Source organism: Corapipo altera, unplaced genomic scaffold (genome assembly GCF_003945725.1).
Source record: "Corapipo altera isolate COAL_440 unplaced genomic scaffold, ASM394572v1 44b, whole genome shotgun sequence".
In the NCBI taxonomy this organism is placed as follows: Eukaryota; Metazoa; Chordata; class Aves; order Passeriformes; family Pipridae; genus Corapipo; species Corapipo altera.
Window position 1 is genome coordinate 4,179,125 of NW_020884932.1, and position 26,376 is coordinate 4,205,500.

Genomic DNA, 26,376 nt, shown 5'->3' on the forward strand with positions numbered 1-26,376 from the left:
TGCCCTAACTATTCAGTCAAATGTTATTGATTTGAAAGGGCAACTGCTGACAGTACTTGATTATGAGAGATTTGCTAGTTCAGTAAGGTGTTCTATAATATTTGTACAATGTATGATATAACTTGTATAACTTCAGATGAGGGCAGTTTGACACTGGAAAGGTTCACAAACTAGAATTTCTCCTACTTGCTTTAGAAAAAGCATATGCTAGTATTTTAATGCCTCTATGAATGCAGAACTCTCTTAGAAGAGTTCTGCAGCTGCTAAGGCCTGAACAATAGTTACTGACCAAGCTAAGGCAACAAACAGAATTTAAGGAAAAAGAGTTCTACCATGTCTTCAGGAACTGTCATTATTCAGGCTACATGTTTGTATACAGCCATTTTTCCATGAATGGCTAATGTCCTTTTTTTCAAACCCCCCTCTATAATGAATCTACTGTATTGAAAAGAAGAACGACTTTGTGTGATACTCCTTTCACAGTTGCCTAAACATTTTTCCTGAGACTTTTTCTTGCACTAGATAGAAACATCCACTTTTGAACATGGAAAAAATTCTCTGCTTAATATGAAGGTTGTAAGAAACAAATTTTAGTATTATAATCTGTTTAAGGGAGGAAACTTTACCTTTCCTGTCTAAACAGTGTCAAATGCCATGTTTCTTTTCGTAGGAACTTTTGTGTGTTGTATATTGCAGCTGTGATACTTTTGGATCTCTATACTGCATGCCAGTCTTTTGTGCTCCTTTGAACCGTACTAGTGTTCTTGTTTTGAGGGTCCTTCCACCACCTTAGGCTAATATAAAATTTAAAGGGATCATTCCCAAGTTGCATAATTAACTATGTCATCTTCTGTGGTAAGAACTGAATGAAGAATAGAAGGGTGTATCACAGGGTATTTCTCTAAAGGATTGATTGTACCAGTGAGGGCTGATTGGCCTTTGGAGATAATGTAATAGTTCAAGATTCCTTTTCCATCTAAAATCCTCCTTTATGCTTTATGGCAGGCAGAAATCTGTAAGAGGTTATGTAGAGGGAATGCAGTTTGATGGCTGAGAGAAGCAAGAATATTCTTTTTCTCATGGCACCTCTGACTGCATGCTTTACTGTGACTTGACTGGGGAGGCTTCTTAGGAAGCGAGCTGCTGCAGAGAGAGCATCTCTTGTACTGGGACTTGTGAATATGTTTTACTGCAGTACTTTATTATCTGGAAAGGGTTAGAAAATAATTAAAGCTAACATCAGTAGAATAAGGATTTAGTGTTTTCCTGAAATACTTTCCTTCATTTCTCTTGAAGTTCTTCCTATCCACTACTCTATTTTTATTTCCTCCCTGTTGGAGTGATTTTCAATTTCAGCAAAAAAGCACTTAGTCTCAGCTGGAACATATGTATACTTTGTGCATCATTTGGGATGAGTAATTGCATTAACACTGAGCGATGCAGGGCATTTTTCCTTGTCCCCTTTACGTTTGTTCAGGGTATTGCACTGCCTTGGCACTGCTGTCAGATCCTCTGGCCTAGAATGAATGCTTGCAGCTGAAATTCTGGACTTTGATCCCTTCTGTAGTAAAGCAAGGAGCAGTCATCAGACCACCAAGCTAGTAAATTCAGAGTTCTTTCTGAATGTACACTGACACGTGCTTCCTGAGTTGGGTTAGGGAAGTAAACTAAGACTTGCCTTTTACTAGGCATACATTGTTTTAAGAACTTATTTTCTAACTTATTTTCTAATGGTTTTTCCATTCATCAGAACTGATTCCTGAAGTGCTTTCCTCACTGTTGACCCAGATCTGTTTTGCTAAATGAGCTAAACTCAGTAGCAAGTAGAATTTTCCAAAATGGGTTTGAACTAGAGGACACTTTGTTCTCTATACTGGGAGAAATTTTCCAGGGCAAATTTCAATGATGAAGTAAAAGGAAAACATATTTGCTTGTTTCAAGTCTGGACAGGAACTTCTCTTCCAGTGTATGGGAATGCAGTTTATGTGCATCACTTAACTGATCAATGGATTGTGGATTTAATTTTTTTATCATACTAGGAAAACATTTCCTGCATATCATTAAGGGGTTCTTAGGCTCCTGTATTGAGGAACTTTTGATTACCATTAAAGGCAGTTAAAGTTTTCTCACTTGATATCTTCCTAAAGTATGTAATTTTATGAAGCTTTTTCTAACTTCCAATTTATCCCAGTGTAGTTTTCATTGCATGATTTCACGTGGTGCTCAGGCCTTGTGATTACATAATGTACTTTTTATGAAAATGATTTGGTGCCAGAGGGGAGGCTCAGAGTAGAGGAAGTCATTAACATGCAAAAAACTTGAGCTCCAAAATAGCTTTAATTAGAAGCTTATTTCAAAGAACTACCACCTGCCTCTCATTTTGTCATTGCATTAGCTCTAAAAATACATTGTGGTTTAAAAGTGTGACGTAAATATATTCGTATTCTGCTAGAATAACAAAACTACAAAACAACAGTAGCTAGACTTGTGCTTAAAAGTAACACTTTCTGGCTGAGGGACATTCCTCTTGAGACACAAGCTGCTGAAACTATGTAGAGTACACTAAGTGATTCCATCTGATACGCAGAAAACACTGTGGTTTATATTTTCACTTTATAAATGTGTCACTGGCAAAGCCAACTGGCTGCAATAAGCTTTTTTGAAATGGACATTTCTGGCTGAGTTTTTGGAAGACTGCATTTCTTAAAGTGAAACATAAAAACTCCATTCACTAGCTACACATTAAAAACAAATGGCTGAAGGAAATAAGTTGACCTATAAAAAGCTGGGAAATAGGAGTTCATATACAACTTAATTTTCTTTAATTAAGCTTTACATGTAATAGTTTGGATAACTGGAGTTTGATCCACTTGTACAAGCTAGTTAAAATCCAAATTTGAAAATTAGTGAGTAGGAACAACACAAATATGATGAACAAAGTGGTGGGTATATTGAGAAGTGCTGCTGTGCTTTTAGAGGCCCAGAGAGTGATTGCTGATTCAGTCTTATGTGCCTGTATTTGTTTCTTTAGGCAAGTATGATTTGGTACTTCAGTATGCTTGGAGATCTTTGGAGTGCTCTAAAGAACTTGTCATATTATGTCATGTCGTAATCAATCATGGCACTGCTGTTAAAGCTGAAGAGATTTTACAGAGATTGGGGTTATGCATGCTAAAGATCACGGAATCACAGAGTATGCCAAGTTGGAATGGACCAATGAATGCTTCCATGTTTGGTATGACATGTAGCTTCATACATATTGCAGGAGGTGCTATAGTTTTTCTGTTCATCACTTTCATGATGTGATGAAATTGGTAAGAATAAGGTTAATATTTATAATATAGAGGAGACCAGAAGCTATTATTATTTGTTACTTAAGCAATAACACCTCAACACTTGCAATGACTTTTACTTTTTTTGTTATTTGACTTGTAATATGTATCATAGAATCATAGAATCAGCTGGGTTGGAAGGGACCTCTGAGATCATCAAGTCCAACCCTTGGTCCGCTACTGCTGTGATTACTAGACCATGGCACTAAGTGCCTCGTCCAGTCTAATCTTAAAAACCTCCAGGGACAGAGAATCCACCCCTTCCCTGGGCAGCCCATTCCAGTGCCTGATTACGCTCTCTGTAAAGAATTTCTTCCTAATATCCAACCTAAACCTCCCCTGGCTGAGCTATCTTACTGATAGCTGCCTGGGAGAAGAGAGCAACCCCCACCTGGCTACAACCTCCTTTCAGGTAGTTGTAGAGAGTATCACTGCATATCAGTTGTATCTGCTATAGTTGTCATCAGAAGAGTAGAAATTAACAACTTAATTGTATATTTTAGGCAAGCCTAAACCCTAAAAGTTATGATCAGTAGTTATCTTGAGATAGTTTTCTCACTACTATCAATATAACTAGGAGTACCTGAAATTTTATTCTATTACAAAATATATAAGATTTCTGTGTTAGTAAGGGCATTCATTTTACAATTAAATGTCTTTTCTTTACATCTTCTATCAAGCAATATTTAGAACTTTTCAAATCTGAATAGCAACATGGAAAAAAATAAAACATAATTGATGTAAGAATGTTTTCGTGACTTGAGTCATTTTATACACAGGTTTAATTTTTCATTCTTGCTTGATTTATTTTCCTCCTGATTTTATCTATGTATTTCTAAGGAAGAAAAGAGGAAAAATAGGAAGCACCTTAAAAAAAACAAAGTAAAAGTGTTCTACTGTGCCTTCTAAAAAAACCTTCAAGATGATCTGTAATCAATTTGTCTTCAGGTTTCAGGTACCAGGGAGTTCCATTGAAGTTAGACACTGAAAGCTAAGGCTCTGGAAGTAGGGCAGACAGCTGCAGATTTTTTCTGTAGCACTCTGCTGGTGGTAGGAGAATTCATAGGAGACTGTGGAAGGGGATTTGAAGATTCTCTATACCCAGACTTCAGTGTTGCATTCTTGATAAAGATGTAAAATAGAAGTGGAACCGAACAGTTAGATAATGTAAAGTGTTAAGAGGGTTTTCAGTATGCCTTTGAATGCTGAATGTGAACAGATGTGACTTTGAGGTAACAGATGTAGAATAATTGTGGTCACATAGACACCTGGATTATGAAGCACTGTTTTCTTGCAAGCCAAATAAAAATCCCACTAGTTATTTGTAGTAGTCAATAACTATACTTTAAAGTAACTATGCCTAAGAGACTGTGGTGGCAACCAGTGGGCTAACACCTTTTACTGGTTATCAGTGTTTGTACAAGTTTATCAGAAAACTTTTATTGGGTAATCATAATTTTGTACAACTGGCTAACTCATATTTTTTCTAGACTGTATCAGCAGTGTGAGAATAATGTCAGCAACTGTTGGGAAGTGGAAGCTGGCTGTCATTAATGTTAATAGCATACCCATGCAAAAGTTCTCAAGTTTCTCTGATGGTTTCTACTCGTTGCTGATCCAGGAGCATGTGATAGGACTAAATCCTGTGAAATTTCACAGCTTAGAGGAACAGATATCTTCAAGAGGTGCCTTGGGGTGGAACAGAGATGAAAGATGGAATGCCATCTTTGAGTGCTGGAATTGAATGATTCTTCTCTTGACATGATCTAGTCCACTCCCTTCCCAAGCAGGTTCACCTAAAAGTTGCCCAGGATTGTGTTCCACTGTATTATCAGCATGTCTGTGGGAGGACAGTCTACAACCCTTCTGGAGTATGGGTTCCAGTGTTTGATGACCTTCACAGTAAAAAAAAAAATAAAAATTAGATTTTTATGTTCAGATAGAATTTCATGTGATACAGTTTGTTACTGATGACTTTAGTCCTGTAACTGGGTGTCACAGAGAAGAGTCTGCCTCCCTCTTGTCTTTTCACTAGAGACTGAAAGATTCAACTTTGCCTCAACCAGTTTAACAACATGAATTTTATTTCCAAATGTTCTTCTTATCAAATGGTTAATATTTGCGACAGAGTTTAAAGTACATATTGCGAGTTATATGCAGAATCCGGAAAGGAGGGGAGATCTAAATTTTTAGAAAATGGTAAAATCTGAGAAAGGGGTGAGGGAGGAGGGCAAGTGGAAAGGACCCAGGTGCTTCACTTTCCTTTCATTTTTTTTCTCTTCTTACCCTCAGCTAAATTTTTATTGTATATTTTAATGACATGGACAAGTAACATGATGTACTTCTGGCCTTTTACACTGCTATTTATTTTTAAGTAGTTAAACTTTCTGTGGAAAATCACAGTGGAGATGAACAATGTTTTGCACTGTACATTTGTTGCTTTTTCAGGTACTGAATGTCTTTTTCACCTTTGTTAACTTTATGTAACTTTAAGAATGAAGTTTTAGTCTATTTTTTTTTTTTTTGGCTTCACCTTCTTCTGTTCGGAAACACCAATTAAAGGAGGGTGGAACTTACTGAACAGAGAGTTTTTTGGGGTCATCCATGCATAAATATGAATTCCTGAGACGCAAGAGAGTATTTTAATTGAGGTGAATAGACATTTTGAATTACAAGTACTTCACGTAGCATTTGCAAGATAAGTGCTTATCTCTGAATTCAGTAAAGACACATCTATAACCTTCAGGAATTGTTAATCTTAATGATTAACAATTATTAATACTCTCTTTAAATGCATAAAAAAAATTGTTTGTTTGAATTGTTACCCTGCATATGAAGTGCAAACTGCATAATCAGCTTCTATCTCAGAATTTTTCCCAATGAGACTTTGAATTTAGATTGGTGTACTTGAGGCATGACAAGCCATGTCTTAAGTCATGTCTTGAGGCTGCTGAATAATGGATGAGGCTTGAAGTCATTTACTCCAAGCTGAATTTTTTTTATTTCATATTTTTTAGTCTTGCTGGTAATACAGAGTAGGCCTGGTTTGTATTTTCTTTCCTTGAAGACAGAAAATGTGAATGTCAAATGTGGAAAACATTACCATTGTATTATTTTCCCAACAATACATATTTGTAGGACTTTCTGTTATATTGCTTCAGTAGACTTGGAAGAATAGAATAGGTTATTTTTAAACCACAGTTGTTATGACTGCTTGTAAGGTATGGAAGCGTTTAACAACCAGAATAATTTGGTGTTTTGGAAATACTGAAACATTTGTTTAAACTGAAATTGTAATAGTTATATCCTTAGGAATTTGATTTGAAATAAAATATCTTATTTTTTCCCCCCTTCTAATATATTCTGAATGTCATTCCCCCCAAAATCTAGTTTGTTTATTTTAGAAAATAAGCTTTTATTGAGGTTGGAATATTTAGTATTCTTCCTCATAGTAAACACTCCCATAAATGAAAATGAATCTTATTTTTCTTAGGATTACTTATGCGTACAATTTTAATTTACTTGCAGTTTTAAGATTAAAACTAAATAAATAACTGCTTTGTTTTCTTTGTGTATTTCTTTCTGTTGCTTTCCTTAGGTCGAGATTTGATATGCATACAGTCCATGGACGGGATGCTTATGTTGTTTGAACAGGAAAGCTATGCTTTTGGCCGCTTTTTACCCGGTTTTCTTCTGCCTGGTCCCTTGACTTACAGCTCTCGCACAGATTCTTTCATTACAGTGTCTTCATGTCAACAGGTTGAGAGTTACAAGTATGTGTTTATGTTCAGTAATTATAGTGTGTTTTGGTGCTGTCATTTAGTAATGATAGGTTAACAAATTGAAAGTAACCATGTTTAATTTCTAATGCCTCTACTTGAGTATCTGAAAGCAGGTGATAGGTAGTTGCAGGAAAGGCATTATATGTTGTTGAGTGATTACTGTCTCTGTATGGTCATAGAGGAAAACATACTGTGAGTCCCAAGGACTTTATGGTCCTATTTTATTTGTGTATGTGTGAAGTCTACCAGCTTATCAAGGCACATCATGTTTCTCCCAAGAGCCAGGTTTCTCCCTGCTTCAGTTCAGTCTAATCTATGCTTTCGGTGTTGGAAAATGGATGAAAATGTTGTGAGCTATTTTAGTTTGTGATCATATTACGCTTATTATTTAGAAAAATAGAACGCAATGTAGAGGAAAGACTGCGCAAGACATTTCCACTTCCTCCAAGCACAGGGACTATGTATCGCAAGGCCAATCAGATAAAAATGTAATAGAGGGAGAAAAAGAAAAAAGAATGAGAAAGATTTTGAAAGACAGTCAAGGAGGGATTTGTGTTCACTATGGAGAAGCTTTCTAACTGAACCACCATGCTGGGAGTTTATCAGGCATTCATCTTTAGATGAATCAGATGGATGCTTGAGGAATGGGACATTGTGCTGGATGTCCGTTACAAAGCCTTTTTTAAATAAGAAGTTTTTTTAAACAAGAAGTCTCCCAGTTGCAGGCCCATGTTCTCACAGAGGACTAATGCCTGCTGGGAGGGCAACATAATGGACTTTAACAATGTGGAAGGTTTTGGAGGTGCATTAGGGAGAACTCCTTTGATTGAGGTGCTAGACAGCCTGGCTTAGGAAGACACTTTGCTGAATACACAACTCAGAAGGAAATGTTTGGAGAAGTAATAGTCAGCATCTGCTGTTGAGTGTTGCAGATACTGGCTGCAGTGACCATGAGCTGATCCTAAGAAAAATGAGGAAGATAAACAGTGAACTAAAGACTGTAGATTTCAAGAGAACAGTTGGATTTGTTCAAGGGAGTGGTGGGCAGGATCCTGTGAGACGCTGCCCTGAAGGGCAGAAAGGCTCAGGAGAGCTGCTGCATCATGGAAAGACCAAGAACAATCCATTTTGAGAAATCGATGTTTAAGAAAATAAGTAGCAGAAGGCAGATTGACTGGACAGGTAGGTCCTGACTGAGTTCAGATGGAAAAAAGGGAATGTATGACATGGAACTTAATACCTACTACTTGGGAGGAATATAAAATATAATTTCTCCATTAAAACTGACACAGTCTGCTGGTAGGGTTTTTGAATCTCTGTGCCTAGCAGGCTAGCAGTAAACTAGGGTGGGGTGGTGTTTAGAATGGAGTTACTACCTGTGATGACAAAACCCCACACCTACTAAAATGGATGAAAAAGTGGCAGAGCTGTCAGGCTTACAGAGCAGTAGCTGTTCACAGTTCTAACTAGCAGCTAAAGATGAGTTATGATGATACTGGAGCCAGTATATCTTTAACATCTTCATCCTGGACAGTAGGACAAAATGCCTGTCCTGAAATTCAAAGACGATGCCAAGTTGTAGGAAGTGACTAATATAAAAAGGATAGGGCTGTCATTCAGAGGAATCTCATCAAGCTGGAGGAATGGGTTGACAAGTACCTTAAGGATTTTTTTCAGATGTATTCATACATATTAAAGAAAATAAGGATGACAGTTTTTATATATTATGCTGTGGGAATCTAATCCAGGGAATGTTAGTCCAACACGACACTTTCTCACACTTACCAGTTCTGTCACGTGAACTTCTCAAGCAATACTCTTTTCATTATGCTGCTTAAGCTTGATCAGATGACAGATTATAGATATTGTATACTGTTTTCTTATCACAGGACAAGATGTATGTATTGCAAGTAAAAGTAATTTCATATAAAATTCGTATTTTTCCTAAAAATTAGAATAAAAATTCTAATATATTCTTATAATAAAATTAGAATAGAATCTATTAATGTTGTCAATTAATAAAGAAACAGTTTTTCCTTTAAAGTGAGCATCTCATACACTTTTATTATGTTCAGATTCTTGACCTTTACAATAAATGTGACTAAAATTTTTCATCAGTCTGTTAGAAATTCACAAGTGTGCTGTGCTTCCTGTAGGAACATGTAGTTTTAAAGGAATTCTTCACTTGGTTACTGGTCTTTAATGCCACGTATTAAGACACTGTGGTACTAATCTCTAGTGTGTGTCTGAACTATTAGGACATTAGAACAGAGTTAAGTAATCCTTCTAAATTGAAGAAATAGATATGCTAAGGAAAGAAGAGGTTATTTTTATGGTAGTGAATGAAAAATACAGCAGTTCTGTCCAGTGTTTTTAGCAGAACAATTTACCAAACTTCAAATTATGGCTTGTTATGGCTGTTGATTCTGAATTCTTTCAATATCTAAAAGAAAAATGCCTCTTATTTAAATGATTATGTGCTTGATGTGATAACTGAATTAAAAGTTTGTGTTGGTCATCTGTGGCTTGAGTTTTTTTGTCATGAAAGAGTATATGCAGGCAGCTGGGACTTAAACATCAATATATATTGCTGTTCAATGGAGCTTGGTTTGAAAATTCTCTGTTAGTCCCTAATTAGTTAATAAAATGATAATGTGCTTTTCAAGACTATCAATAAACATATGGTGAAAAGAGAAAATTTTATTAGGTCAGAATCTGCAACTTCTCTTATAAATGTGTTAAACTGAAAAAGGAAAGTAGATTTGTTCATACAGAGGACAGTTAAAGACATCATAATTGTACTAAAGGCAGCTTATTTAGTATTATTAACTAGGTCATAACAGTTACCTTAAGCAATTGAATCTCTTACTACTAGTACATAGTTTACTTCTGTAAGTAAAATAATTTTAGAAACTAAAATCTTTCAGTAGCAAGCACAGAATCACAGAATACTTAGGATTGGAAGGGACCTCTAGAGATCATCTAGTCCAACCCCCTTGCCAAGGTAGGGTCACCTCAAGCAGGTGACACAGGAATGTCTCCAGGTGGGATTTGAATGTCTACAGAGAGGGAGACTCCCTGACCTCCCTGGGCTGTTCTTCCTCATGCTTAGGTGAAATTTCTTGTTTTAATTTATGTCCATTGCTCCTTGTCTTGTCACTACACCACAATACATGCATCTGAAATGTGAGGAATATTGGTGTCATCATTTTAAATCTATAGCTTTGACAATAAACAAAAATACATTCTGTTATTTTAGACTTGAATTGTAACAGTCAGAATTGTGTTGGTTTAAGCTTAGGAGCTGATGGCACTCCACGAATTCCAGAATTGAATGCTATCTTTTGGATAAGTTTATGTTGAGCCTTTTTCTGTTATTTATTTCACTTTTGTAGAAAACTTCAGTATTTTACAGGTTACCTAATGTGCATGGGTGTAAAGAGGACAGATATATGTCCTCAACTTTTATGGCCATTGATACCTTTTGTTCAAATGTCTTTATTGCCAATTTTTCTTAGTATGGTTGGCTGTCAGTTAAAGCAATAAAACCCCCACAAACCTTCCAGGTTTTGCTAGGTGTGCCACTTACTGATGCCTGTTTACTGTAGTCTGTTGGATTGGAACTACTTAGTTTACTTAATGAATGTGTTTGAGGGTTTCATTATTAGGTATAGCAGATTCTATTTCTGGGCAGTTTAGGAGGATTTTTAAAAGCTTAATAAGAGGAAAAAAAATTTTTTTTTCAATTAGGATTTCAATTTCACAAATTGAAAATAAGTTGGTTTCTTTTATCTGTCTTTGTGATCTAGGTTTCTATCCTCTAATATATTTAGCAATGGAATTTATTTTAACACCACATAAAATCTGAATTTTTGTTTTAATTTCTACCTTTGCACTTAGCTGTTATCCTATAGTGATATTAATCTTAAAATCTTTGCTGATACTAGATTATGTTGCAGTAGGCTTTCTGACAATCCTTTTAGTTGGTGCTTTTTCTGTGAGAGTATACTCATGATAATTATATTTTATTTTTTACTTAATGTAAGGCTATTAACTACAAAAATATCTTTTACTTTTTTACCTTTTTAAACTTCCTATAACAGATACCAAGTGCTGGCATTTGCGACAGATGCTGATGAAAGACAAGAAACAGAACAGCAAAAACTTAGCTCTGGAAAAAGGCTTGTGGTAAAACCTGTTTATTTTACATGACCTGTATGAACACTGCATACATGTTAAAAAGATGGATGCTAGGTAACGGAGTGGAAACATTGTCTGCTGACAAAGGACCTGGTCCAATTGCTGTTAAAGGCAATGGAAACACTCCAGTGTATTTCTGTTAAGGTTTCTTTAGCCCTCAGTTGTTTAAGGTTGGGCCTTAAACCTAGCTGTTTTTCTACAGAGAAAAGGAAGAGAGAACTGTGTATTGGAAATAACTATTTCTAAGGCCATCTTTGTAATACAGAACCTACACTGTAGTAAATTAGATAAATAGGTACACCTGAATTATTGCTCATGTTTTTAACAGAAGTCTAATTGTGACTTTCTATTTGACTTAGAAAACTAATGTCATTCTGCTTGGGGAATCCTTTGTACTTAGAGAAAACTCAGCGGTGAAATGTTTCCATAAATAATTGGTATCCTGGACTCTTCTTGGCACAAACCTGTGGATTCAATGGTCTTCTGGAGGTTTCTGTGACTGTTTTAAGTGTCTCTATGAATAAACTGTTTAATATTTGAGCTGCCTCCTATTAAGAGGAAGAGAATTTAATTTGCTGTGATCCTGCAGTAGAGTGGCTTGTCTGCTAAATATACTGCATATGTAAAATGCTAGATTCAGTGTATTTCAGGTATGATAGTAAAATGTTGGGAGAGCATCTTCCTTCCAGTGGCTAGAAGTAGAATTTTTTCAAACTATAAGTCAGTCTGAATCCTACATCTTGAATTGGGAGAAGATGTAGTTTTTAAATAAGAAATTTGGAATCATCAGATATGCTGCAAATGAAACAATTTTTTAAATTTAAAACGTAAAGCACAGATGGAGACAAATGTAATAAGCCTGGCTTTTTTCACTTTAACTTTTAAGATGGCACTTCCAATTTCATTTATCAGATATGTCAGTATGTTTGCTGACACATTCTATGCTCTTTAAGCAAAATGATTGATGCTGTTCATATAGGAAGTGCTGACAGTTGAACTTTGATATATTTTTACTTCAGAAATTCTAAATTTCTGTTTAACTGGCTTGGCAGAAGTCAAAAGCATTTTTTGCATGTGTGTTTAGTTGAAATTTCCAGAGGAGCTGAAGAAACAAACCAATGAAATGTGTCAATAAGCAGTAATATTTTTAAAAACATAAAGATAAAGGAGACAGGATTTATAAGTAGTTGCTTATTATATCAATGTATGTAGTTGGAGAAGTAAACAAGCTATGACATACACAAGCATTCTTCAGATTGAAGAGTGCTCATGAGTGACAGCAAGTTTGGCTTACGTATCGAAGGCTTTTGTCCATTTTTCCATTTACATATATTGGTAGAATAAGTTGTCACCCTTTGCTCTCTAACCTTGTCTTTAATATCCAAGGACATGTACAGAGGCAGATTCAATACTTAAAATATAAAGCGTTTCCATTTTGAATGGGATGTGTATTTTAAAATTTAAATGTACTTAAGTGAACTGCGTAGTCATCAATTCATAGCTATTTTAAAATGAAGATGTTTTTGCTGCTTTATTCACATTAATGAAAGCTACCAACTTCCTTCAGAATAAGAGGATAACTCTCATTCAAAATTGATTTTACTTTTCTATGTTAATGATATGTAATTTGATTAGTTCTGAGCCTTCTCAAAGTATTGTCTTTAATATGCAGCTGTCAATTGTTTTCTGGAGCATGTTTTTTCTTTTGAAGGTGGATTGGGTTCTAAACATCGGAGAGCAAGCACTGGATATATGCGTTGTCTCATTTAATCAGGGAGTTTCTTCTGTTTTTGTGCTTGGTGAGAGAAACTTCTTTTGCCTTAAGGATAATGGGCAAATACGATTTATGAAAAAGCTTGACTACAGTCCGAGTTGCTTCATTCCTTATTGTTCAGGTTTGTAAAAGGAAAATTCAATTTAACTTTAGCTTGGTTACTTTTACAACTAAGAGTCGTGTTTGGTTTTTTTTCACTTTTCCCACTGAATAAATATGTTTTTCTGAATAAGCAGGTTGGATGGGGCTTTGAACAAGCTGGTCTAGTGGAAGGTGTCCCTGCCCATGGCAGGGGGAGATGGGACTATATTGTCTTTAATGTCCATTTCAACCCAAGCCATTCTGTGATTCTGTGGTTCTGTGATTTGTAGAAAGTATGTGAACTGGAGCTCTCTTTTTGAATGAGGCAAGTTTATTTTCAAATGTTACTTAGTGTAAGGTATCATAACTTTTAGAATCTAAATATTTTCTCATTACCAAATTGAGGTATTTGTTTAGTGTCCAGGCTACCAAAGCAACAAACATGGAAGAATGAGAGATTTTGGAAGAATAAACTACTGTTTGAGGACCTTCTGTTTGAGGAACTTGTGATATTTACGGATAGTTTAAAAAAAAAATCAAATGAAGTTTACTGTTATTATATTGTGTGGAAACAACTTGATTAGAACTCCAGACTCTTAATACCTACTCTCTTTTAATGTTTCAAAAAATACCTGATAAATTTTTGACACTGTGTCTTATTTTGAAGTTAGTCTTTACATATTTGATCTTGACAATCCTCACATTTTATACTTTCTGATTTAAATTATAATTAAACCCTGTAAATGCATACGCATTTATTTGGTATTCACAAGTTAATAAATGAATGAAGAATACAAGTAGCAGATATTTAACCAGTGTGTTATTTTGTCACATCTGTCTTGGCACGCCAACGTAACCATTATGAATCTTTCTTTGTCATATTTAAAATTACCAAACATGGCTGGCTAGAACCTTAGAAAGTTGTGGTATGTGTTGTGTAATATGCAGTTGAAATTGGTATCCATAAGTAATCACACGTCATACATTGTCAATGTAACTTTCATATCTTTTGACACTTTAATTATATTAAATTAATTTATAACACATAATGGCTTAAAAAGAAAAGAAAAAATAGTATAATGTTATACGCCTATGTGAAAAGTAGTGGCTTTTGAAAAGTCTTTCATCCTAAAATTGCTTTTATATCTTTTAACAGTGCAAGAAGGAACAATAAACACTTTAATTGGAAATCACAATAAGATGTTGAATGTTTATCAAGATGTTACACTGAAATGGGCCACTCAACTTCCCCACATTCCTGTATCAGTAAGAGTAGCGAATTTTCAGTAAGTAACTTGTTAAAGTTTACTTTTTTTCAGAATAATCTCCAGTTATGAAATTTACTTCTAGATCCTAACAAACAGTTCTGAGGTATATAACAAATAAGGTGACTTGTAAAAAGAAAATTCAAAGTGTTTTTTCTTTGTTTTGTAAAGTGTTCATTTTGTGAATGGATGTACTGTTAATTCTACAACAATACTAGAATCACTGTACTGTGCTTTAGGTTTTCTGTTTTCCTTGAGTGAAAATAGAAGCTGGAGTACCATAGCTCCAGTGCAGTAACATCTTTTTTGAAAGGATGAAAAGCGAGGCTGTGCAATTTGGTAAGATCCTTCCTTGAGATAGGAAAATAAGGAATCTCACTGAAAATCTGTTCTTCATTGAGGATTTAAGACCATATGCATTCTGGAGATGATTTGTTGGAACGGATTATTAAACTCCAGTGTTAAACTGTGGAAATCAAGGAACTGCTTAAATTGCTGAGGACTGCACTGCAACAGACCAAAACTTTTTGTAATTGATGCATAAGACAGATCAGGGAAAAACTGGTTGGGTGGGTAATTGAGTGAAGAGAAGTTAAGACATGTTGATAACTTGTACTGTGACTGTCACTGAAATAAACAAACCACAGAAAGGCTCACTGTTTTTACAGTCCAGTTTTGCCTGTTCTGGGTGCCCCCAGAGCTGGGGTGGGTGCTGGTTGCCCAGTGGCTATGACCACAGGTGATGCAGTAGGAGAGTCCTTGTCAGGTAGATTACTTCTGATCCCCAACAGGCTCGTGGCTGCTGTCCCAACATACAATGGATTGCTAAACATTGATAAGTCATGCATTTTACCTCTTAACAAATCTGACTAGCTTTACTGACTTGTGCAGAGTAATCTAAGGGATGTTTGTGTTTTGTTTGTTACTAATGGTTACCTAATGTTTTTAGAAATTATTTATTATTTATTTTTTTAGACTCTCTGGAGAGAGTTGGGCTGGCTTTCATCCAACAGGTCTTACAACTGATATATAATGAACAGTCTCGGTGGGCCAGTTAGTATAACAGTCCCTTATATAATACTTAATTAATTATGCAGCGTATGACAGTACAGCTTTTGAAGTTTGGAAAAATATTTGTGTTAGAAAAAATTTGAAAAAAGCTTTGATTTTTACAACAGCAGATTGTAGTAACGTTTGTATATACAATTATTTGTGTGGAAACTCATTATATTGAACCATCTGTTTCAATAACGCCTCTGAGAAGTTTATGCAGATTCTGCCTGTTCCCTGGTAATTTTAAGACTCAGAAGTTTGATCTCAGGGAGAAATTTGAGAGCCTTAAATCTGTCCCAGCTCAATTTGCTAGTTAGATTTAGAATTCCCACAGGCCTACTAATGCCAGGGTGTGGTTTGGGGTTGTGTTCTTTAGCAGGTAGAGAGACAGCGATCTAGTTACTCAAACCTCTTTATACAGGTAAAAATGAGGGAACATCTGCATGCCTACACCCAATGGCTTGAAAGATAGGGAGAGGTCCAGGGCATATGTGTTTCTGAGCTATGCTTCTGTCTGTCAGTAGGAAAATATCCAGTATGCTTGTGCTTCATTCTGGCATTAAAAATAAAGAGCAAAAACTGTAGTAAAGCTTATAGAGATAGTAATTTGGCTTAAACTGAGCATATGTCTTTGGATCTTTTTTTTTAAATAATTTGAAAGGGAATTTTTTGTGAGTTAATGTGATAATGATTTTCTAGTACTCCACTCAAGAGAGACCTCAGTCTCAGTTGGGGCCTCTGGGCACTACTGTAAGATAAATAATATTAAGTACTTTAATAAGCATAGAGTTGTTAATCCTACACTGCTGAGGGATTGAAGGGCCTTAAATATGGTGTTATGTCAATTAATTACTTTCTTCCCTTTTATTACAATAATACTTACAAAGTAAATGAAGCATTCTGAAAGTAGTTATCTCTACAGATCATACCTGTTCATCTGTATTATCTCCGTGGCATAATGTCTGTTGCTTCTAATATATGACTCTGGCTTGCTGGATAAGAATAGCATTATTAGAAGCTATTTTATATAAATCCCTTGGGGCAGGAGTAGTAATTGTGTCACAAAAGCAGTCATATACATTATCCTGTAATTGTGGTAGTCTACTTCTAAGATCATCTGGAAAGTGCTTTAGAGAATTCCAGCTAAGCAACTTGTAATTCTAATGTGTGCCCCTCCTTATTCTTTATAAATTGATTTTTCCTCTAAAAATAATGTGAAATATAGTATTCCCCTATTGCAATACCAGTATGTAAATAAGGATAATAATATACTACAACATTTGGTATTAAATTCCAGTATAAACTGCTTGATTTCCATCACTTTTTCAGAAACATGCAAGGAAAAATAGAATCAAAGATAAGTGGTTACTTACAACATTTTTAGTAAGGTGCCAATGAACCATAAAAATTATGTATTTTTAAGCTGTTGAACTACACTTTTTTGCCTTCTGTGAAAACCTGAATGTTCTCTGTCAGGAAATTGAAAATTTCATATAAAAATTTGTGATCAGAAACTTGAACTACAGGCAAAAATTTGTTTGTTTTATTCTGGGTTTTACCTGAATATCTCTTTAATTAATCACTGAACTGGAAGTTTAGTTCTAACTGTTGTTATAGAGATTTGTCCCTTATTTTGTTGGAAGTTTATATTCTGGTTCTGTTAATGTGTATTAGTTATTCTTTCTGACATACTTTTAATGTCAGGGGGACTCCTACATGCCTAACACTGCCTGTATTGCTTCAGAAGTATAACCACATGCACTGACAATTTCAGTTAATTTAAACTGCTTAGGTCTATGTCTCAGCACAAATTTATCTTCCCATGGATAAGCCTGCTTAAACAGTTATATTTTTGCACGTCCTGCCTTGTTATCCTTCAAGTTATGGCTGTGAGAAAGCATTCTCTCTGAAGCTGAAACTCTTGAAGAAAATGGTTTAGATGTTCTGCCTGAGTTGATTAAAAAACTCCAAACAACTCCTCCGCCCAAATCCTTTCTAGAATGGTTTGAGTAGAAACAGTCCATACACTGCAGTTGGAACAGCTGAAATCTGGAAAGTTACACAAAGGAATTACAAGAATTCCTACTCTGCTCAAAATTTCAGTGTTAAAATGGTAGTCGTGAGCATCAGTATTTGCTTGGTATCCATGATAATTACATAAATATCTTCTTAGTGTTGACTTCAAAGTCCATTTCCTTTTTTCTTGCCTTTTAGTTTTCATTTTTCTGTTTCATCAAAGACCTCTTTTCTAAGACCTTCTTTATACCTCCACATCTCCTTTGCAAAGGAAGTTTCATGAGCGGTATCTCTTATGTTTATAAATTCTATGAATTTGTCACTGATGCTTCTTGAGATGTGACAGATTTCTCTCTGACTCCCTCCCTCCCTCCCTTCCTCATAATTCTGGTAATTGTGTGGGGAGCAAACTCATAGCATTGTTGTTCCTACACAAAGTTCCTATTAGCTAAAGCACCTCATATCAGCGGCCTTTTTTCCTGCTGGCAGGGATTTAAGCCTGTAAAGGCAAGTGATCTGATAACTCCTCAACCAAAAGGTGGGTTATGTGTGTCAGAGTCATCTGACATAATTTGTTCATAAAGTAGCAGAAATTCCCTTCTAGAAGAGTCATATTTGTTTTTCTGTCTGAATTATCCTGTCTCCATCTGCTTGACCATAAGAGGTCCTTGGAGTAGATTAAAATACTTAGACAACTACTTTTCTATTTGTTTGACCCTAACTCACTTGGCAAAGCTGTTGCTAAGAGTATCATCGTACCATCTTTTAATGGCTGATTGATTGCACCAATTCTCTGTCCTGCTTGGCATGAAACTAGAACATCACGTTCAGTTGCGTTCAGTCTGAAGCAAAATAGGTTGTGTTGCAAGCCTCTGGGATGTTTTCTGTCACAATATGAAATGCCAGTGTGGGTTGAGGTAAAACACATAGATAGAGTGTTATACCTTAGATGTAGTCTCAGAAAAGGGATTTCTGTTTTGGTCACTTCCAAGTCACAAAGCTGTTTTTGCAATAGGAAAGCATGAGGCCTTTAAATCAGAGCCTTTTTTTCCCCTTCTGAATATTTTAAAAGTTCACTAGTCTCCATTTTACTACTTAGTTTTGTTTGTACACAGTCTTCAGGTTATATCTGATAATCCTGTAAAGGCTAAAAGGTAGAGTACCTTTTTTTCTTTTAAAGTGAAACAGACTGCAAACTTCCTCAAATACCCCTTCTTTTCAAGTCAGTGTTTCATGATGTCTCTAATTTTGGTTCTTTGTGCTTTTGACTGTCCACCAAGAAATTAAGTTTGGTGATATCTGCATGGCAAAAAAGTGTTGGAAGTAGGCACAGTTCTAACAGGAAGCCAACCTTGGGATTTAGGGGACATGTGGGAAAGATACTTCTTCCCTCTCTATTCTATTGGGGACTCTTACTACTTTAGGCACCAGTTTATGAGTGAACTTAATGTTTAAATAAATGAAGGATATTTTCCCCTTCAGCCACATTGGAATTTGATTAGTAATACCTAAAAAGAAAAAACTTTAGAGCCACTTGTAGTGCTTGTCTATAAGTAATTGGATGCCTTGCATATATGTTGCCTCTTGTTTTTAGGAGCTACATCTGAGAATCAGAATATGGTAACCACTATAGTACCATTATGTCTGTGAGAAGAAGGACTTTTCTTCATGGAAGAAAGATTCTTGAAGCAAATAACCCAGAAAATGATGCATATGCCTTGTAAAATGCAAAGTTACTTTTATTACAAGGGGTTGACAGGTATAGACAAGTTGGTGAAAGTAGCTAAAATATTTGCTTTCACTTTCATTTATTTGACAGGTAAATATCATTTTACTTGGTAATGGAAGAGCATGTTTTCTGAAGAGGAAATATAAAGAAGTCTGGAAAGGTTTTTTTGTGCAGAAGTAATTTATTACCTTTAAAGAATAAGAATTTCTGAGTTTCATAAAATATTAAGTTACCAGGACTCAACTTTTTAGCTTGAGTTAAGCTAGGTTTTCATTATTTGAGACGGGGAAAAGTTATTTTATTTTTTAAACAAAAGTAAGTGTTGAAAATCCAGGAAATAAAGTAGACTTTATGTGTTCAAATGACAAGTAGGGTTACTTAGTAAGCTTTGTCCACACTTCAACTCTTTATGAACTTCAAATCTGCCTAGTCTGCCGAGGTTTATACTGAGGAATTATCCCATAAATATATAACAGGGTTCCACGTCTTTAGCACTGATTCTGCTTTGCTCAATTTGCTGTCAAAAAGCAGTTTCTTTATGTGAATTGCTAGCACTACAACTAACTATGGTATTTGAAATCTACAGAGGTAATTTTTTGTTGTTGCTTCTCCAAGTATGATCAGCCCATTATGACTGCCCATTTATCAGCCATCAGTTAAACCTAGAAAGCTATAGGCTATCGATGTTCATGTTTTGACTTATGCTGTTACATATTTGATTAAGGATTTATTGATTAATAAAATAATAATTTTATTATTTAGATACCACTTTTCTTTTTTTCTTGCATGTTTTCTAATAAAAGCATGTGTAACATGCATAACAGATGAGTAGTGTAAAAAGATATGTACAGTGTTGTTTAGTAATTTCCAGCCTGTTTTGCTTGAAGTAGTGATTTCCTGCTACCTGACTTTTGTTTTGCCATCTTCTACTACAGGTTTGTAACGTTCATTCTTTGTAACCAGAGGTGACCACTTAAAGATAGTTACAGATCAAAGTGGGAAGGTTTTTTGTCTTGACAATCTGATGTGTCACCTTTGAAGTGTCAGTGTTATTGTTGGCCTTGGCTATTTGAGGACTGTATGAAGACCAATGAATGCCTGCGGAAAAATTCCTACTGCTTTAACCCTGCGTTTAAAAGAATATGTGAGGAAGGGTTGTGTGGTTTTTATGACTTAGTAGCTTACTGTATGCTGCAGTACTCTCCCCCATTAGCCTGCAGCTTAACTACAAGACTGAGAAGTATTGCTCTGGTGACTCAGGAAAGTAGAGATTGTCCCTACACCACCTCTGGCACATTTTAAGCATAAGCCAAATTACATATGCTGCTGCACTTCAGGGTTGCCTATCAGTTGCCATTTTGAAGGGGAACACACTACTGAAGGAGACATTAGTTGTGTTTATTGCATTTAAAACCAATCCCATCTTTACCCCAACACCAAACAGTAAAAAATGTTACAGTTACTGGAGCAAATGGAGAGAATCACTTTTTTACCTTTTTGAAAAATGTTTAATACAATACTCCCTTTGGATTTTCTGATTTATTAGTATTTCATAATATTAGAATGATTGGTAAGAAATGTGTGGTTTGGATACTTCCTGGTCTAACGAGGTATAAAGTCCCTGCAGAGTGTTGTTCACTGATTTCATAGAACCAAGACCTGTGTGTATGAGTAATAGCTTAAGTCTGACATAGTTAACATGTTTGTAACTTCATGGCACTTTATCTGAATAAATTTATATATAAAGTCTCTGATTCAGCAACCTGTCTCCATATTGAAGAGAACATAATCTAGGCTTTAAATTCTTTGTTTTGACACGGATTAATTCCCAGATTTGAACTCATATATGGTCCAACAGACTGATCAGTTTAATTTAAATGAGGTATGTGAATCAAAAGGTTGGAGTTCAGAATTCTGGTGTATAGCCATTGGTTGCAAATGTGCTTTATGAAGTTTTAGCTTCCAATATTTTTTAAAGAAAATTAAAATCTGCAATCTATTTGCAAGTGAGGAAATATTGGCTTGGTCCAGATATGAACTTGAAATTAAAACTTAGTTTTCTGGCTCAGAATCATAGTACGTTGGGTGGTTGGATGGACGTGCTTGGAGTAACTGGGCTCTCCAAACAGTGGAAAGGCAACAGGAACTGAATTTAACTGGAAAAAATAAGAAGAAATATTGTAGCTGAATTAAGTATATAAGGTGTAAAAGTGCGATCATATAGGGTAATAGTGAGTGGATTCAAAATAAAACCCCTCTCATTGAATTTTTTAGCTATCCAGATGCTTGAAAATACTTTGTTCTTCATTCCATCCCGTCTGTTATTCCTTATTATAACTGACGGCACCACAGCTACCACAACTGTTAAAGAATCACCATATAAAAATGGGAAAACTTACATAAAAAACCAGCAAAACTTAGCACTTATTACATAGTTTTATGGAAAGAAAACTGCAGGAATCAAACTTTATAGTTTGTTGAAAGATTTTCCCTTTCTGTATAGTAGTACTGTAATAGAAGCAATGCCAGTTATGACGCACAATACGAACTGTTCAGCTATATACATGTATATATATAAATTTTTATTTGAGTGTTCTGTAAGAATGTTGCTTGATCTGAGAAGAAATGGAGAGAATTCTAGAATCTTTCTACTTAAACATAATTTCATTTTAAAGAAATGTTTGTAAGGAAGAAAAATGGTTTTTGTCACTAATTTGCCACTGGATTGTCAAGAAATGGCAGTACAAAATATTACCTTTAAAGGTCTTTTGAGGAGATAAATTTGATGTGTGCAGCTTAACCACAAAATATGAATGTGATTGTATTTCTTTTACCTTAGTAGGATTCTGATCCTGCAAAAGACATAGATGTGCCAAATACCATGTCCAGTATATGCTGTGATTCGTGACTGGACCTTCTAGCAAGCTAGCTTCAAATGATATTTACTGTATGATATTAAGCACATACCTATACTGTCAGTTCTTCTAATTTTATTGCATGTCACTAATTCGCTTTTTGAAAAAGCCTACTTTTTACAGTCATATGATTTTGTAAAGGTTTCAACTTACTTTAGAATAACTCTTAAAATATTCCTACCTTCACGGTTCTAGAGAAAGCTTTAAAAATGGAAATTCTCAAGAATAAGAAGGTAACTCTCCCTCTAGTATTTAAAGTCATATCCTTGCTTTTAAACAAATAGCATGTGTTTTTTTGGCTAACTCACAATTTCTCTGTGGCAGTTCATGTTGTTACAGAGTAGAATTTAACCGTATCAGATTCTGAACTCGCAGTGTTGGAGTTGGTTACTGAGCAGTAGGCTGGAGTTTATGGATGTATTGTGACACTTGCCCTAGCCATGGACATCTTGTTTCAAAAGCAGTTTTACAAAGAGTCTCAGGCTGTTGATTTTAAAGGTCTTGATTATTATGCTATTAACATGAAAGACATTTTTTCGTACAAGGACATTTCGCACAAAAGACATTTATGTTAAACTATGGAGCCGAGAGCCACCTAGCAATACAAAGTGCTAGAGATGCTTTGAAAAAGCAGCTTTGCTCTTTGAGAGATAAGATGAGGGGACAGTGATAAGTATTGTTAAAATGGACAGTGTACATACTTTTTCCTTACTGAAATGCTGGTGAATTTTGAAGCATGCAGGCAACTGTGAGGAGAAAGTTTTTTGAGTGTTTTGAAAATTATGTAATTCTTCAAAACTTTCAGAATAAATGTGTGGTAAGACACATCATGGTTATTCCTGTTAACCTCTTTGTAATATGTGTTTAGTCTAGGTTTCCATGTGTACTGTCTAATATTATCTTGTATAAAGCCAACAGTTAAAAATAAGCTTTATGTAAAATGATAAACTTACTAGAGTGTAGATTTTATCAGTATAGCACATTACATGTCTTTATTTTGGAAGCAGAGATGCTAGGGGGCTTCTTCAGCTTGCCTGAAGTGACATGGACTCTAACCACTATCTTGAAGTGGGAAAAGAGAAGGTTTAGATGAAGAATAAACTTTTGAGGCCCTTCATATCTTATATTCACAATGCTGTAGCTGTTAGGATAGGCTTTGGGCCTTTGGAAGCTGCTATATACACATCTGCCAGTGATGGAGTTTGGCCAGGAAACAGACTTTAGACTTCAGGTGAAGGAAGTGCAAATGCAGAAATATGCTTTAAGAGTGAATAAAGCATTGGGATGTTTTATGTGTGTCACAGTTGGTCTTAATTTCTTTCTTGTTTCTAACACTGATACTGTCACAAATGAAATCACAATGTAATTTCTTTTGTTTCTTATCGTTTGGAGCTCTAACATAGAGGCTGCACTCTTATTTAAAGTAATCATATTTTCTTATCAGCCCTCACATTCATTTTCAATTCAGATAGTGCCATTAAGTGTCTTAGATATGGAACTGTGATAATAAGAAGTGCAATGTGGAAGTTACGAACTTTTCCTTGAATATGTTATGCTTCAGTATGCTTTACAGTTTTTTGCTTTAAGCAACATGATGTATTTCTAGAGGCCTGTGTCATCACTCTGAATATTCTGTTTTTATTCTACTTTGTGACAAATACTAATTTTAATTAAATGCTGCATTTTGTATAACTGTCTATTTTAATTTTTAAATCAAACCTTCACTGCTCTTGGAACAGTTTTGATTTTATATTGAAAACGACAAGAAACCAAGTTTGTTAATCCTTCAGATAAAAGTTCCTTTTACATGTATGTCGTAGCATGAGCTTAAATTGCATGTCTAGCCTGCCTGTTCTAGTGTTGTGTGTGTGTTCCCTGCCTGGAGGAGCCAAGGTTACCTTGTGCATAGAAGTCTGTCCCACTTCATGCATTGTTAAATGCTAACTTGTTAAGATTCCCCCACGTTTAAACTGTCAAGCTATTATACTAACCCTGTTAAAAACCCCAACACCTGCTTCATTTAGTGTGACGTGGTAGCCTTCGGGGCTCACCTGTGCGAAAGCTCTGCTGCCTGGCTTCCCCTCCCTTGCAAGCCGCTTTGGGTTGTCCTGCGGGTGGCAGTAGTGATCTGGCAGAAAAGACCTCTGACCCAAATTCTCGTGGGTAGTGTTTGGTTTTAACTTGGCAGTAGAAGTAAAAAGAATTAATTTCCTTTTTTATTTTATTTTTATTTTTAATTTTTTGTTTTGTTTCGTTTGGTGGAAGATGCTCCTTCTTATTTAATTGCTAGATGTCATTTGGCCTTTTAGGCAAAGAATGTCTTTGAAAGAGATTCTACACAAGGAGAGCTACCCGAGCTAAAGACTTGCCTGAATTTGTCCTGCAGTAAGGTGCTAACTAGTTTGTTGTTCTGCTGTGTGGTGTCACTATGTAAAGTTGCTGGTGAAGATGTCTTCACTCGCAAGAGGAGAGCAAAAATGCCTGTATAGGATCTGAAACGTGAAGAATTCTTCAGGCATTTAAAATTCAGGTTTTACTCAGTTCTGAGTCTCCGCATCTAAGTGTTTATAAGAGAGGATGGTTGACTTGTTCTAGTCATAGATTCTATTTTTTTATATGCTTTTCCACTGGGTATCAAGATGAAATTATGCTTAATTTCCTTGTTCTTCTTACATGTACTTGATATTTTCTTTAACTAGATTTGTGTCAATAATATTAAAGTATCACATGAAAGGGAAAGATGAGGAATGTTTTTCTGTAAAGCTACAGCACAAATTATTTACCACTTAATGATATTCAACATAATTACATATTATTATTTGAACACTATATTTATATTATATGCTTGTGTGCAGAGTGTGCAAAGCATGTTAAATACATAATGTAAATAGACTCTTTGAGAGTAATTAAATTATCTGTTTTTCATGTGTAATAGCAGAATGGGGAAGTCTTACACATAAAGCATTGCTTGTCAGGTAAGTTGAACCAAGATTTTTTTACACAGGAAGGCATTTCAAGGGATCCTCAGGGTGCTCCACAAGTACAGAGAACCAATTACAAATCAATAGTAGCTGACATTGGGTCACACTGGATGTACTTTGAATATTTAGCTGTGGGTGTACTTTAGATTTTGGAGTGTGTGTTTAATAAGAGTAAGATGTGCCTTTTAATCCATTAGTTCATGTTAGAAAATTCTTACAGTTTATTACTCCTAGTCTGATCTTCCTTCAGCATTTTATCAAATGTTTCACACAGTTGCAGCTTAAAATGACATTGAAATGGAACTTGGAACAACTTTGGTTTTCAAAAGCACTAAGCTAAAAAGTACTATTGAGACATTCACTTGCATATAATTGCATCAAATGGTGATAAAATGAGGAGAAAAATGGTTCAAAATGCTTGGGCATGATGATGGAATTAGTTTCCTAATTTAGTAGTTTTTAAATAATATATTATCAATAAGGAACAGAAAGTAGTATTGCAGAGGATCTTGCTTTCTAAAATGGTAATATCAATTAAGACTACTTCTGAAATTGAAGTAGAAGTTTTATAAGCTATTATAAATATAAATAATTGAAGCTGTAAATAGTGTCAATAACCATACCTTGTCCTAAGAGTTGACCAAGGCTTAGCTTGTATCATTCAAGTAGAATTCAGAATTACAGATTCTAAGTCAATTGTGTGAGCCATCAGTTTGGCATTATATAACTGGAAACATGCAAAGCATTTTAATTTCTTCAAGAATTATATTGTGAGCAATTTGTTTAGTAAGAGAAGACCTACAAAAAACATATGCAATTATTATTACCCAGAATCCAATAAAAAATAGTTTTACAAATTATTACCATATGTGTGCAGGAATTGCTTTGTACTGTACAGTTATTTTAGATATCGGAATAATTTGTTTTATACTTTTGAGTTCCTCACTATTAAAGTGTCCCCTTAGATTTGCTATTACTTTGACTATTGTGTGATACATAGTAAAAGAAATAGTTTACAATAAAAGAAATTTAACAAGTAATTGAAATTCCAGATTGTGTGCAAAATGAAGTAATGGTATTTGCAGGGATATTGTGGGAGTGCAGTAGCTGTGGGGAAACTGCTATAAAACTGCTAAAAATGCTTCCCCTCCTCCTGCTGCCTTTAACAACTGTTATAAAAGACTGAGAAAATAAAGCAATCTTGAATGGCTGACAAACATTCCAACAGAGAAATTAATATATTATAAA

General features: G+C 35.2%; 1 protein-coding gene across 2 annotated transcripts in view; it reads left to right on the plus strand.

Moving 5' to 3' along the window:
• BBS9 (Bardet-Biedl syndrome 9) overlaps positions 1-26,376 on the plus strand; it is a 284,671-nt gene that overhangs the window by 22,448 nt on the left and 235,847 nt on the right. For both annotated transcript variants that reach the window (XM_027659381.1, XM_027659382.1), the window contains exons 6-9: positions 6,931-7,105; positions 11,218-11,302; positions 13,026-13,209; positions 14,326-14,455. In XM_027659381.1, coding sequence (XP_027515182.1) covers positions 6,931-7,105; positions 11,218-11,302; positions 13,026-13,209; positions 14,326-14,455 — 574 coding nt within the window. The remainder of the gene's footprint in view (positions 1-6,930; positions 7,106-11,217; positions 11,303-13,025; positions 13,210-14,325; positions 14,456-26,376) is intronic.